The 15,473-nt window shown below is 38.0% G+C and overlaps 1 protein-coding gene and 1 pseudogene across 1 annotated transcript; both read left to right on the top strand.

The window, feature by feature from the left end:
• On the top strand, positions 187-2,033 carry LOC104738410 (annotated as a pseudogene).
• On the top strand, positions 11,836-13,651 carry LOC104737238 (flavonoid 3'-monooxygenase-like). The gene is made up of 2 exons (XM_010457368.2): positions 11,836-12,801; positions 12,949-13,651. The coding sequence occupies exons 1-2, from the start codon at positions 11,863-11,865 to the stop codon at positions 13,570-13,572; spliced, it is 1,563 nt and encodes a 520-aa protein (XP_010455670.1). The 5' UTR covers positions 11,836-11,862; the 3' UTR covers positions 13,573-13,651.

Raw genomic sequence — 15,473 nt, 5'->3', positions numbered from 1 at the left:
TTTTTTTTTTTTTTTTTTTTTTTTGACGTCAACTAAAAAACCTTTTTTTCTTTGTCAAGCTACATTTTGATAAAAGAAAAAACTAGGAAAATTATATTATCCGCTCAAATGTTATCAATTTATCCTCTTTAAGACCCTCAAGTCCTCTACTCAGGATTGGCTTAATTACCGTAGAACATACCATTAAGGGACAACAACTCAAGGGTACATCCCATAACTTCTACAAACCGCTATAATACATGTCTCCGATTTCAACACTATTCACCGAACACAATACTAATCGATGTTAAACCTTACGCAATTCCCGTTCTCATCGCTATCTTATCGATTCTGTTATACCGCTTCAAACGCTCTCCCCATCCGCCTCTACCGCCTGGTCCTCGAGGGCTACCTATCGTCGGGAACCTGCCCTTTCTTGACCCGGATCTTCACACATACTTCACAAACCACGCTCAACGTCATGGTCCAATCTTCAAACTTTATCTTGGCTCAAAACTAGCCGTCGTGGTCAACTCTCCAGCACTAGCTCGAGAGATCTTGAAAGACCAAGACATCAATTTCTCAAACCATGACGCCCCTCTCACAGGCCGAGCCCTTACCTATGGCGGTCTCGACCTTGTTTGGTTACCGTACGGTGACGAATGGAGAATGCTTAGAAAAGTTTGCGTTCTCAAGCTTCTTAACCGCAAAACGTTGGATTCTTTCTACGAGCTCCGACGCAAAGAAATGCGGGAAAGAACGAGGTATTTGTACCAGAAAGGTCAAGAAGAATCACCGGTAAACGTCGGAGACCAGATCTTTTTGACGGTGATTAATCTCACGATCAATATGTTATGGGGAGGCTCTGTGAAAGCAGAGGAAAAGGAGAGTGTTGGAATAAAGTTTAAAGGAATTATATCTGAAACAATTAGGCTTTTGGGAGTGGCTAACGTTTCTGACTTTTTCCCATTGCTAGCTAGATTTGATCTTCAGGGACTTGTGAAGAAGATGCATGTGTGTGCTCGAGAGGTTGATGCGATACTTGATCGAGCCATCGAACAGATGCAAGAACTAAGACGTAAGGATGGTGATGATGGTGAATGTAAAGAGTTTTTGCAACATTTGATGAAGTTAAAGGAGCAAGAAGCTGACTCGGAGGTTCCTGTTACACTTAACCATGTCAAAGCCGTACTTGTGGTAATTCAATAGTTTCAGTTTTTTATACTTCGGAGTATATTAGCATATTCTTGCAAACTATGTAGATTAGTCTTACGATTTTTGGGTAAACAATAAAAAGATGTTTACTTGTTCACGAGGACTGACTTAATCAATGCGATTGTTATATATATGTGAAGGATATGGTAGTTGGTGGTACAGATACTACAACCATCACGATAGAGTTTGCGATGGCCGAACTAATAAGAGAGCGCAACAAGAGCTAGACAATGTTGTAGGCAAAGATAACATTGTTGAAGAATCACACATCACCAAACTTCCTTACGTAGTATCCATTATGAAAGAAACACTTAGACTTTATCCAACCATTCCTTTGCTTGTCCCTCGTCTTCCGACTGAAAACTCGGTTGTGGGAGGCTACACCATCCCTAAGAATACTAAGACCTTCATCAACGTTTGGTCTATTCAGAGAGACCCACAAGTGTGGGATAATCCGACTGAGTTTCGTCCTGAGAGTTTTCTTGATAATAAGTCTTGTGATTTTACTGGAACAGATTATAGGTTTCTTCCATTTGGATCTGGAAGGAGAATTTGCGTCGGTGTAGCACTCGCCGAGAGGATGATTTTGTACACTCTCGCAACACTGTTACATTCGTTCGACTGGAAGATTCCCGAAGGTCAGGTGTTGGATTTGGAAAAGAAGTTTGGGATTGTCTTGAAGCTGAAGACGCCTCTTGTTGCCCTGCCTGTCCGGAGATTGTCTAATTCAAATCTTTATTTGTAAAAGCGAAAATCGTTATATAAGAATTTTATTTCTTAAAAGGTAAAGGATTGTCATATTGTTACTAATATACAAGAAAAAAATAAAAATTACCCGGTATTTTTTTGGTAAAAGTACAATGCGTGTTTGAAGTTTTAACCAGGAAAGTTACTGAAGTAGGACTAGTAAATCTTGTTAGGTATCAGTTTTTGCTTTATTTCTGTTTTAGTATATATAGCTAGCTCACAGGTTCTAGATCAATTTTTCTTTTTTATTATATTATAATGGATTATGAATATGATGACGCATCTCAGTATTAGGTGAGGTAAGGATCCTTGTTTCCTAACAAGGTATATTTATATAAGCAGACAAGATCACGAGTACAAGCAGGCCATATCCATTGTTGGCCAATCATCTTTGAAGTATCATTATCTGAGTTAGTTGGCCAATTTTAATTAGTGACGCATATCAGTATCACCATAATGAAAAAAATAATGACGCAGCTCAGTATTATCAGTTTATCACCATATAGTTTTTTCACCAGTTATAACCAATAAGAATGAACAGATCCTCTTAATTTAACAAAAAGAAAACTATACTCCCTTTGTTCCATTATATAAGAGTTTTTGGTTAAAAACACAAAGATTAAAACAATAAATATTGTATCCGTTAACCAAATTTAACCAATAGAAAAATGTACTGCAAAATTTAAATAATCAAAAATCATTAAATTAATTTAAAAATACATAGAAACTTTGGGGGTTCCTCATAAATTAACTTCTCAAATCGTCATATTTTGATTTTTTGTTTATCCTAAGAAAATACAGGTTAATTCCACAAAACTGAAAGTAATACACAATATAATATGTTACTAGCTACCACCATCAATTATTTAAACATTATGATCAACATATACTAAAACGAAACTTTCCCGATAAAGTGTTTTAAATATATCCACTCTTATAATTATAAAAATCTATTATAAGTGACTGTAAATTTTTTTGAATATACATATATATGCTATTACTTGTGATTTCTCATAATTAACTTGCATTTTTAAAAAATATAAAGTTTAGTTGCAAAAATAGTGGCATGAAGGTGTTTTGCATAAATAAATAAAATAAATATATGTATGAAACCGCCAATCATATATAGACTCTCAAAGTATTAACAAGTGATCATTTATCTTTGTTGCCTAAATGAAGATTTTATCCATTTTAGTACTATACATGATGTGAATGTTTTTTTATCCATTTTTAGTACTATACATGATGTGTATGTTTTTTAGACATGGACTATGTCTACAAATTCATCTGATTTTTTTATTGCTAGGCATTAAGACCATTTACAGTGGTGTTGCTCACCTAGTTGGTCACACAAGATTTTTTAATTAAAAAATAATATAATAATATAATAGGGAGAGAGAAGAAGAGAGAACCGTTCTCAAAATCCTCAAAGAAGAAACGTTTCTCAGTTTAATCCTACATCTGTCAACTCCCTATTAGTTACACAATAAAATATATATATTTTTTTTGAGAAACAGGAAGATTTCTCCCGTTGTAAATACCCTAATACCCGTTACCCGTACTTTTGGTCTCAATAAAAAAGTACATGTGACTTTAATGTCAAGTTAAGGGTATTATAATTCTATTATCTGTGGATAGGGATCGAGTGTCGGGTATTAGTGTTTTTAATACTTGTCTGTTACTCAATTTTTTTTCATCCATTTTGTAAATACCCATTTTACAAATGTTTTTATAATACCACCAATATATCAAGAATGTATCCTTGAGTGTTTTAAAATGACTTCACAACATATTATGGATTCATCTCCACAACTTGCGGAACAAGTTAACAATGATCCGGTCAAGGCTAATTGATACAATTATGATTGAGATACGATTGTGATCGCATATTGCATTCATTGTAATTAGATATTATAAGATCTCATTGTATCATGTAAAGCACCATTGAATCATATACAAAAAATATTCTTTCCATTGTTTACGATTCTTTATGGTATCAGAGCCATACAATTTTTTAAGCTAAACAAGTTCATGACAAACAATGGCGACCGACGGTGTGATTCCACAAACGAACTTGAACCCGACCACAACTGAGGTACGATGAACCATATCTCCATAAGACTTGACAGCGGCTAACAGTCCCAGTGCGGTGATCTCGCATCCCTTGCTCACCGGTGCGAGCTACGACGAATGGGCTTGTGGCATGAAGAAAGCCCTTTGTTCTCGAAAAAAATCCGGCTTCCTCAACGAGACCATTGAACGACCTGCGGAAGGGTCACCAGACTTGGAAGATTGGTGGACAATTCAGGCTCTACTCGTGTCTTGGACCAAGATGTCTATTGATCCAACACTCTGATCCAACATCTCCCACAGAGACGTTGTTAAAGACTTGTGGGACCATTTGAAGGAGAGGTTCTCGGTCACCAACGGACCTCGGATTCAACAAATTAAGGCGGATCTGGCGTGCTGTAAACAAAGGGGTCTTACAATAGATACTTACTTTGGGAAGTTGACTCGAATTTGGGACAGCATGGCAAACTATTGCCCATTGAGGTTGTGCAAATGTGGGAAGTGTGAATGCGATCTCGGTTCTCTACAAGAGAAAGATCGTGAAGAAGACAAGGTGCATCAATTTCTGTTTGGACTTGATGACACTCTATACCGCACAGTGAGATCGAGTCTTCTCTCGCGAATTCCGATCCAGTCTATGGAAGAAGTTTATAACATTGTCAGTCAAGAAGAAGATCTGGTGAAGAACGGTACTAAGAGTCGTGAAGACACTGCTGAAGTAAGTGCGTTTGCAGTTCAAGCTACTCAACAGTTTCGTAGAGACGATCGAGACAAGAGTGTTGTGTGTAAGCACTGCAATCGTACCGGTCATACCTCTGATAGTTGTTATGGTGTAATCGGTTATCCAGAGTGGTGGGAAGACAAGCTACACTATGACAACCCGTCCCGTTGACCCCACTAGCCTACCCGCTAGCTTGCCCCCATAGGCCCCAAGCTGGCCCTGCAGGGCATCAATCCTAACCCCTCACCGTGGAAATGGAACTAATCATCCAAATTCACCAGTAGGTTATTGGTGGGCTAGGCGTTCCTCGAACCATGGTCCCCACCCTTTAACAACCTTCCCACAGGACAAGTTGTCACCAATTGACCTATAGATGAGGGGTTAGGATCGATGTCCTGCATGGCCAGCTTGGGGCCTATGGGAGCAAGCTAGCGGGTAGGCTAGTGGGGTCCATGGGATGGGTTGTTACACACGCTCTCGTACTTCAACTTTCTGGGGTCGTGGTCGTGGTGCTTCCAATGGAGTAGCTGGACGAGGCCATGGAGTCTCCTTCGCCAATGCAGTTCATGTTGCCACTCCGTCCAACTCTGTGATTGCCAATTATGTGGTGACAGACAACGACCGTGATGGAGTACAGGTTAGCGACTTTCAATGGCAAGCTATCAAGCGTCTTCTCAAAACGGGGAAGATCAACGAACCTGAAAAACTAACCGGTAAGTATGATACACCTTTCTGGATCTTGGATACGGGTGCATCTCATCATTTGATAGGACGTCTAGATATCTTAAAAAATGTTAAAGATATGTCTCCAGTTGGGGTAGTGTTAGCTGATGGTAGAGAACATATTTCAGTACAAGAAGGGTCTGTCAGGCTTGGGCCGAATTTGACTTTGCAGTCTGTTTATTATGTAGAAGGATTTCAGTCTTATCTAATCTCCCTTAGTCAGTTGATGGATGAGAATCGGTGCATAGTATAGTTAGCTGATTATTTCCTTGTGGTTCAGGACTGTACTACGATGACGGTGACGGGAGATGGTAAACTTATGGGAGGGACTTTTCACTTTAGGAGCATGGAGTTAGCTGCATCAGTAGCTGTTAGAGATGCAAAGTCATTTGAGCTTTGGCACAATCGTATGGGTCATCCAGCTGCTAATGTTATTGGTCTACTCCCAGTTGTTTCCAATGTTATTTTATCTACAGTTTCAAATAAAGCTTGTGATACATGTCTCCGCACTAAGCAAACCAGATCAAGTTTTCCGATTAGTGAGAATAAAACAACAAGGATTTTTCAGTTGATTCATTGTGACTTATGGGGTCCTTACAAGACACCCACATATTCTGGTTCACGGTCTTTTTTCACTATTGTTGATGATTATTCTCGTGGTGTGTGGATTTACTTGATGAATGAAAAGTCTGAAGCTCCAAATCATCTCAAGAATTTACTACGAGGACAGTGACGGGAGCTGGTAAACGTATGGGAGGGACTTTTCACTTTAGGAGCATGGAGTTAGCTGCATCAGTAGCTGTTAGAGATGCAAAGTCATTTGAGCTTTGGCACAATCGTATGGGTCATACAACTGCTAATGTTATTAGTCTACTCCCAATTGTTTCCAATGTTATTTTATCTATACAGTTTCAAATAAAGTGTGTGATACATGTCTCCGCGCTAAGCAAACCAGATCAAGTTTTCCGATTAGTGAGAATAAAACAACAAGGATTTTTCAGTTGATTCATTGTAACTTATGGGGTCCTTATAAGACACCCACATATTCTGATTCACGGTTTTTTTTTTCACTATTGTTGATGATTATTCTCGTGGTGTGTGGATTTACTTGATGAATGAAAAGTCTGAAGCTCCAAATCATCTCAAGAATTTACTACGAGGACAGTGACGGGAGCTGGTAAACGTATGGGAGGGACTTTTCACTTTAGGAGCATGGAGTTAGCTGCATCAGTAGCTGTTAGAGATGCAAAGTCATTTGAGCTTTGGCACAATCGTATGGGTCATCCAGCTGCTAATGTTATTGGTCTACTCCCAGTTGTTTCCAATGTTATTTTATCTACAGTTTCAAATAAAGCTTGTGATACATGTCTCCGCACTAAGCAAACCAGATCAAGTTTTCCGATTAGTGAGAATAAAACAACAAGGATTTTTCAGTTGATTCATTGTGACTTATGGGGTCCTTACAAGACACCCACATATTCTGGTTCACGGTCTTTTTTCACTATTGTTGATGATTATTCTCGTGGTGTGTGGATTTACTTGATGAATGAAAAGTCTGAAGCTCCAAATCATCTCAAGAATTTACTACGAGGACAGTGACGGGAGCTGGTAAACGTATGGGAGGGACTTTTCACTTTAGGAGCATGGAGTTAGCTGCATCAGTAGCTGTTAGAGATGCAAAGTCATTTGAGCTTTGGCACAATCGTATGGGTCATACAACTGCTAATGTTATTAGTCTACTCCCAATTGTTTCCAATGTTATTTTATCTATACAGTTTCAAATAAAGTGTGTGATACATGTCTCCGCGCTAAGCAAACCAGATCAAGTTTTCCGATTAGTGAGAATAAAACAACAAGGATTTTTCAGTTGATTCATTGTAACTTATGGGGTCCTTATAAGACACCCACATATTCTGATTCACGGTTTTTTTTTTCACTATTGTTGATGATTATTCTCGTGGTGTGTGGATTTACTTGATGAATGAAAAGTCTGAAGCTCCAAATCATCTCAAGAATTTCCTAGCAATGGTTACACGACAGTTTCACACACATGTTCAGACCATCCGAAGCGATAATGGTTCAGAGTTTGTATGCTTGAGCGAGTTTTTTAAACAACAATGAATTATGCATGAGACGTCTTGTGTTGGCACTCCTCAACAAAACGGGAGATTTGAAAGAAAACATCGCCACATTCTCAACATTGCTAGAGCTTTACGGTTCCAGGCTCGTTTGCTAATTTAATTTTGGGGAGAGTGCATCTTAACCGCCGGTTATCTCATCAATCGAACGCCAAGTTCAGTCTTACATGGAGGTACTCCGTACAAGCGTTTGTACAATTCCAAACCTTCTTACGAACATCTCTGTGTTTTCGGAAGTCTCTGCTTCACTCATGACCAATCCCACAAATACGACAAATTCGCATCTCGAAGTCGTCGATGTGTTTTCATAGGGTACCCTTATGGAAAAAAGGGTTGGAGACTTTATGATTTGGAAAAGGACCAATTCTTCGTCTCAAGAGATGTAGTTTTCTATGAAAACGAATTTATGTTTTCCTCTGTACGTGATGAGGACACAGAGGAGATTGTCGACATGTCGTTACCTTTGACGACTCTGTTTCACGAAGAAGAAGAAGGGATACCACGAGTGGGCCGACAACAAGCTTCTATTGTTAATGGGCCTCCAAACAGGCCTATTGTTCCTGGACCACCTCCTGTTGGGCAATCATCAAGCCCACCTACTGATCCATCTTCTCCTCTTATCGATACTCAGACAAACACAGCTTCCAAGAGAACCCATCGACGGTGAGTGTTCAGCTCCGGTGCCGCAGCCACAACCTGTACCAGTTGTTCCAACGGTGGAGCAGGCTCCGGCAGCAGAGGAAAGGTTGGGTCATGGTCAACGCCAAAAAACTCAATCGGTAAAGTTAAAAATTTTTGTGGTCAATACAAGTTTAAAAAAGACAACACTGGATGCTCCATCTACGTCTCACTATCCGGTGGTGAACTATGTTAATTGTGACCGGTTCTCACCCCAACATCAAGCATTCCTAGCTGCGATTACATCGGGTGTGGAGCCTAAGTCCTTTCAACAAGCTATGGAAGAAGAAATATGGACCAAAGCCATGACTACCGAAATTGATGCTCACGATTGTAACCGGTCTTTTACGATTGAAGATTTGCCAAAAGGGAAAAAGGCAAAAGGTTGCAAATGGGTTTATCGGCTCAAGTATCAGTCCAATGGAACTTTGGAACGACACAAAGCAAGATTGGTTGCTCTTGGAAATAAACAAATCGAAGGGGTCGATTATGGAGAGACATTCGCACCCGTGGCAAAAATGGGAACTGTACGATTGGTTTTGGATACAGCGGTCAAACACAAATGGGATATTCATCAGATGGATGTGCATCATGCGTTCCTTCAAGGCGACTTAGAAGAAGAATTATATATGAAGCTCCCTCTCGGGTTCAAAGCCTCTGGTCCTAACAAGGTATGTCGTCTCCACAAATCTATTTATGGTCTAAAGCAAAGTCCAAGATGTTGGTTTGCCAAGTTAACCACTGCCTTGACGGAATACGGCTTTGAACAGAATTTGTCTGACTACTCTCTGTTTACCATGGATAAAGATGGAGTTCTGATTCATGTTCTAATTTATGTTGATGACCTCATTATCACTGGTAGTACTGGGCAAGCAATGGACGACTTCAAAGCCTATCTTTCTTCTTGTTTTCATATGAAAGATTTAGGTCTTTTGAAGTATTTTCTGGGCATTGAAGTTTCACGAAGCTCCTCTGGTATGTATCTCAGTCAACGAAAATATGCTCTTGACATCATCTCCGATACAGGCTTACTTGGTGCGAAGCTAGTGGCGTTTCCTCTTGAATCAACTTATAAGTTAGCATTATCGGTATCACCGTTTTTACTCAAACCAGAACAGTATCGTCGCTTGATTGGAAGGTTGATTTATTTAGCTGTGACTCGGCCTGACTTGACATATTGTGTTCACTTTCTTGCACAATTTATGCAAAATCCACGAGAAGATCATTGGGAAGCAGCTCTAAGGGTTGTTCGCTACCTGAAAAACAATCCAGGCCAAGGTATTTTCTTACGAACTGATGAACTTTTTCAGTTGACAGGATGGTGCGGTAGTGACTATGCAAGCTGTCCGCTTTCACAAAAATCAGTCACGGGGTACTTCATACAACTGGGAGGGTCTCCAATCTCATGGAAGACTAAGAAACAGAAGACCGTTAGTCGATCTTCTGCAGAAGCGGAATATCGCGCCATGGCATTCTTAACTCAAGAGCTCATTTGGCTCAAGCGTATATTGTTGTCACTTGGAGTTTCTCACGACACATCGATGCTGGTTCATTGTGATAGTCAAGCCGCAATTCATATTGCCACGAATCCGGTCTTCCATGAACGTACTAAACATTTGGAAGTGGGTTGTCACTTTTTCCGTAATGAAGTTTTATCAAGGAACATCCGTCTTATTCATGTTGATAGTTCCTCGCAACTTGTAGACATCTTCACGAAGCCGTTGGGGACAAACGAATATAAGCAGTTATGTTTCAAGTTGGACATACAACTTGAGGGAGGGTATTACGGATTCAGCTCCACAACTTGCGCAACAAGTTAACAACGATCCGGTCAAGGCTAATTGATACGATTATGATTGAGATACGATTGTGATCGTATATTGCATTCATTGTAATTAGATATTATAAGATCTCATTGTATTCTATATAAGCCATGTAAAGCACCATTGAATAATATACAGAAATATTCTTTTCATTGTTTACGATTCTTTACAACATGTGATTACAATTTTTTTGAAGTTTGTAATTTCATATTTCTTTGGAACTATAAGTTGCATATATTTATAATTTGCTCCTTATTTGTAAAAGTATTATTTTTGGATCAAAGAATTATTATGCGATGACAGAAAAAAAAAATGTGTGCATAATTTTTTAGTATATATGCGAGTAAAGGTAAAGGATCAGGTATCTAGCAGGTCCATATTTTATCGGATATCCGTTTTTCAGATTCCCATTATTTACAGATCGAATAATAGTTTTTTTGTTACCTAAAAGTTCAAGTGTATTTAACGTTAATTAATCTTCATAATTATTTGTTATTTTCGGTTAAAACCATATCAATATTTTTTTTAAAGAGAACAAGCCGATATCGATACTTTTTTTACCTATTTGGCTATTTTACATCTTAAAAAGTCGTAGACTCGATGAAGACGATTTTGTTGAGAAGAATAAATTGTCAGGTGTTCGAAACAAATTGCTCAGAATTTGTTTCAAGGGTGCAGTCTTCTGAAGAGTGGCCTCCTTTCTCAACCTGCTCGAACAATGAGTATCCGTGGTTATGTGCTTCATTTCCTTCTTTCATTTATTTCATGTTTATGCAATTGTAAAACAGATTCTATTCTCATTCTCTAACTAAATCCTCTAGATTACTATTTTCAGATTTTAATTATGTAAATTCTTTTTCTTTTGATTAACCAATCAATCATAAATGAATCTTCTTTTGATTAACCAATCAATCATAAATGAATCTTTTAATTAATCAATCATATTCTCCTCCCAAAATGAAGAGTAGTAATACACAAAATTGTGCACAAATTTCAAATGCTGTAAATTAAGAGAGTTTGACTAATCTACCTTACAAAACCAGGCCTACGTGTAAGGTGTGGGTCTGCTGTCACTGCCAAAACCAGTAAATTAAACATTTAAAGCTTAAAATTATGTTTTCATTGTTTGAGGTTCTTCACTATATAGTAAATTAAACATTTTTGTTTGTTAAAGTAATTTAATGTTAAAATTACCTCTTTTCCAAAACTACGTTGTATTTCCTTGGTTGTAATTAAAATTTAATATTAATTGGCCGTCATATAAAATAGTTTTTTAGATCCTATATTTTCCCTAATATATATGTATACCACAAGTTACAAAATAGTATTTTACGATGTACACACAAAATTTTATGATGATTGTTGTCTAGTCCTTTACATTTTTTCAATAAATCCTTCTACTACACAAACTCTCTTTCTTCTCTTAAGGTCCAAATATATTTTGTTTTGTTTGAATGATTCAAAAAAATCGTGACCCTTGAATTGTATTATCATTTTTTACTTTGACAAAAATAAAAAGAAAGAACATATTTTCTTTGATTTCTAAAAATGATGAAATTATATCATCCGCTCAAATGTTATCAATTTTATCATCTTAAGACCTTTCGAGTCCTCTACTTAGGATTGGCTTACCGTATGCTGTACGTCGTTGTAACCGTATGATGTACCGTATACTACAGTGAAGAAGAATGATGATGTACGTTGTTGTAACCGTATAAAATACAATCATAGAGACAACAACTTAAGTCCCTACAAACAGCTGTAAAAGATGTCTCCTATTTCAACTCCCTTCACCGACAACACATTATTGATGAATGTCAAACCTTACGCAATTCTCGTTCTCATCGCTACCTTATTGATTCTGTGGTACCGCTTCAAACGCTCTCCCCATCCGCCTCTACCACCTGGACCGCGAGGGTTACCTATCGTCGGGAACCTTCCGTTTCTTGACCCGAATCTTCACACCTACTTCACAAACCTTGCTCAAAGTCACGGTCCAATCTACAAACTCAATCTTGGTTCAAAACTAACCGTCGTGGTCAACACTCCAGCACTAGCTCGAGAGATCTTGAAAGACCAGGACATCAATTTCTCAAACCATGACGTCCCTCTCACGGCCCGAACCCTTACTTATGGCGGTCTCGACCTTGTTTGGTTACCATACGGAGCCGAATGGAGAATTCTTAGAAAGGTTTGTGTTCTCAAGCTTCTTAGCCGCAAAACTTTGGATTCTTTCTACGAGCTCCGACGCAAAGAAATCCGGGAAAGAACGAGGTATTTGTACCAGAAAGGTCAGGAAGAATCACCGGTGAACGTCGGAGAACAGATCTTTTTAACGATGATGAATCTTACGATGAATATGTTATGGGGAGGTTCGGTGAAAGCAGAGGAAATGGAGAGTGTTGGAACAGAGTTTAAAGGAGTTATTTCTGAAATAACTAGGCTTTTGGGAGAGCCTAATATTTCTGACTTTTTCCCAATGTTAGCTAGATTCGATCTTCAAGGTCTTGTGAAGAAGATGCATGTGTGTGCTAGAGAGGTCGATGCGATACTTGATCGAGCCATTGAGCAGATGCAACGACTAAGAAGTAGGGATGGTGATGATGGTGAATGTAAAGACTTTTTGCAACATTTGATGAAGTTAAAGGAACAAGAAGCTGACTCGGAGGTTCCTATCACCGTTAACCATGTCAAAGCCGTACTCATGGTAATGAAAAGAATCTATACTTTTATCGATAAAATCTTATGGAAACGCAAAACTATTCTGTCATACTGAATTACCAATAAAAAAATGTTTAATTTAGTCATAAGAACTGACTTAATCAATGTGTGAATTTGTTATATATATGTGAAGGATATGGTAGTTGGCGGTACAGATACATCCACGAACACAATAGAGTTTGCGATGGCCGAACTAATAAGAAGCCCAGAGTTGATGAAGAGAGCGCAACAAGAGCTAGAAGAAGTTGTAGGCAAAGACAACATAGTTGAAGAATCACACATAGCTAGACTTCCTTACGTAGTAGCCATTATGAAAGAAACACTTAGACTTTATCCAACCATTCCTTTGCTAGTCCCTCATCGTCCAACTGAAACCGCGGTTGTGGGAGGCTACACCGTCCCTAAAAACACTAAGATCTTCATCAACGCTTGGTCTATTCAGAGAGACCCAAATGTGTGGGAGAATCCAACTGAGTTTCGTCCCGAGAGGTTTCTTGATGATAAGTCTTGTGATTTCAATGGAACTGATTATAGGTTTCTTCCATTTGGATCTGGAAGGAGAATTTGCGCGGGTATAGCACTTGCCGAGCGGATGGTTCTGTACACTCTTGCAACGTTAGTGCATTCTTTCGAATGGAAAATTCCGGAAGGTCACGTGTTGGATTTGGAAGAGAAGTTTGGGATTGTCTTAAAGCTCAAGACACCTCTTGTTGCCTTGCCCGTTCCGAGGTTGTCTAATTCGAATCTTTATTTGTAAAGGCTAAAGTTTTCTAAAAACAGAAAGAAATGTTTATATATATTGACCGTTATTATGTTATACCAAAATAAAATATTACCCCGGGTTTGTAAGTAATTGTATAATAATTAGTTTTTAAGTTCGTCATATGAACAAAAAAAAAAAAAAAAAAAANTCATATGAGTTCGTATTGAACATCATCAAGCCTCGGTTTTCATAAACAGCAATGTTGTTGGATATCAGTTTTGGTTAATCTGAAATATACTCGCATGATGCTGGGACTGTATCGTTCCATATGGAATATGAATATGATGGAGACCCTAACAAATGCTACGAAAATGAGTTGATCATTTATGCAACTCCTTCATTGTATCATGCTCTCTTACTTGGAAGCACATCTTGAACTAAAAACTAAAAAAAAATTGAAGGAGAATTGATTTTTGAAACCAAAATGTCCCTAAAGCTTGAATTCAATATGATTTGCCTTAGTGGTCCCTAAATTGTAACTTGCCACAATTTAGTATGACTTGAATTCAGATAAGTTTATCGGTATTTCATATTGAATCAAACAATATAGGATGTTTAGAAGAACTTTCTTAGAAAAGCTTTATTGTTTTAGAAATTAACTCAAAACTAAAGCTTTCACAAGCTCTTTAATCTCTCACAAGTTATGGCACAACTCGACATATCCTTATATATAGATTAAAAGACCTTAAAACCGAATCCTAATTGAAATAGGTTTATTAGTACTTAGATAACTCCTAAGTGACTTAAACCAATCCTAATCCATGCCTCGATAGGATTAATCTAGAAGCTTCTAAGACAAGCTTAAGCCAACATTTCATTTCCAAGGAATTAAACATATGTATTGATATTTCTTATACGTTTCTCTAATTCTCTTACCACCACATATATGACAAACATGGGAGTGGGTGACTAAAGTTTAGACAGTTGTTGATCCTCCTAATTAAACTTGTTCAAGAAACAATAGATGTCAACTGGGATCATGGAGATATCAGAAGGATATTCATTTCTAACCACTAATTACCTTGGGTTTTGTAGCTATTTCAATGGCTTTGAGGCACAACATCAGGAACACCTATGTTCCTACCATATGTATATGATGTAAGTCCATGAAGCATTCAACTGAACCATGTCCTAGTCTCCTAGGGCAAAAGAAAGGCATACATAAATCAATGAATGATTTGCAACGTGTTAATCAACTAATGCTATACGTACTTCTCCACCCACTATAACCTCCGCAAAGAAGCCTCCTATGACTACAAAATCTCTTCGCCTACATACTTGAAAGGAGGAAAATATTATTACTTCAAACTCCTACAAAGGTACATCACATGAAATAGGGATGTTTCATCCAGTAAGAAGATGGTAAGAATAGGTTTTGGAACCAAAAAAGGTTGCACGCAGGGGCGGATCTACGTTGGGAGGAGGTAGGGCACGTGCCCGACACTCAATTTTGAAGAAATCTTTCAATTAGTTACTGAATTAGTTTCACTTAGCTCATATGGAAAAAAGTGCCTCGTATGATTTCATAGATAGAGTGTTCGTTCCCTTTTGTCTACATCTTTTTCATTTTATTATTTTTCCCAAATGCTTTTATTGCTAAGGATTTTTTTTCTAAGTTAGTAGTGCCCCAATAATCCTTTATCCCCTCTCTTTTTTTGTTCATGTTGTGTTGCACGTGCCTCAAAACGACAAGGCTCTTTAATCCTTTATAACCTTTCTTCTTAGGGAATATTTAGGAAACTGATTAGCAAATAATGAAGATTCCCAAAATGTTAAACTCCCGCTTTTTCATAGATACTCATATTGACATATTTCATACATTTAAATATATGAAAATACCACTATTTAACATATACTCTTAACTAAATCATATTAACCAATGGCGGAGGGAGAAA

Source organism: Camelina sativa, chromosome 13 (assembly GCF_000633955.1).
Source record: "Camelina sativa cultivar DH55 chromosome 13, Cs, whole genome shotgun sequence".
In the NCBI taxonomy this organism is placed as follows: domain Eukaryota; kingdom Viridiplantae; phylum Streptophyta; class Magnoliopsida; order Brassicales; family Brassicaceae; genus Camelina; species Camelina sativa.
Note: the sequence above shows the minus strand (reverse complement) of the source record. Positions and strands in the feature narration are given on the sequence as shown.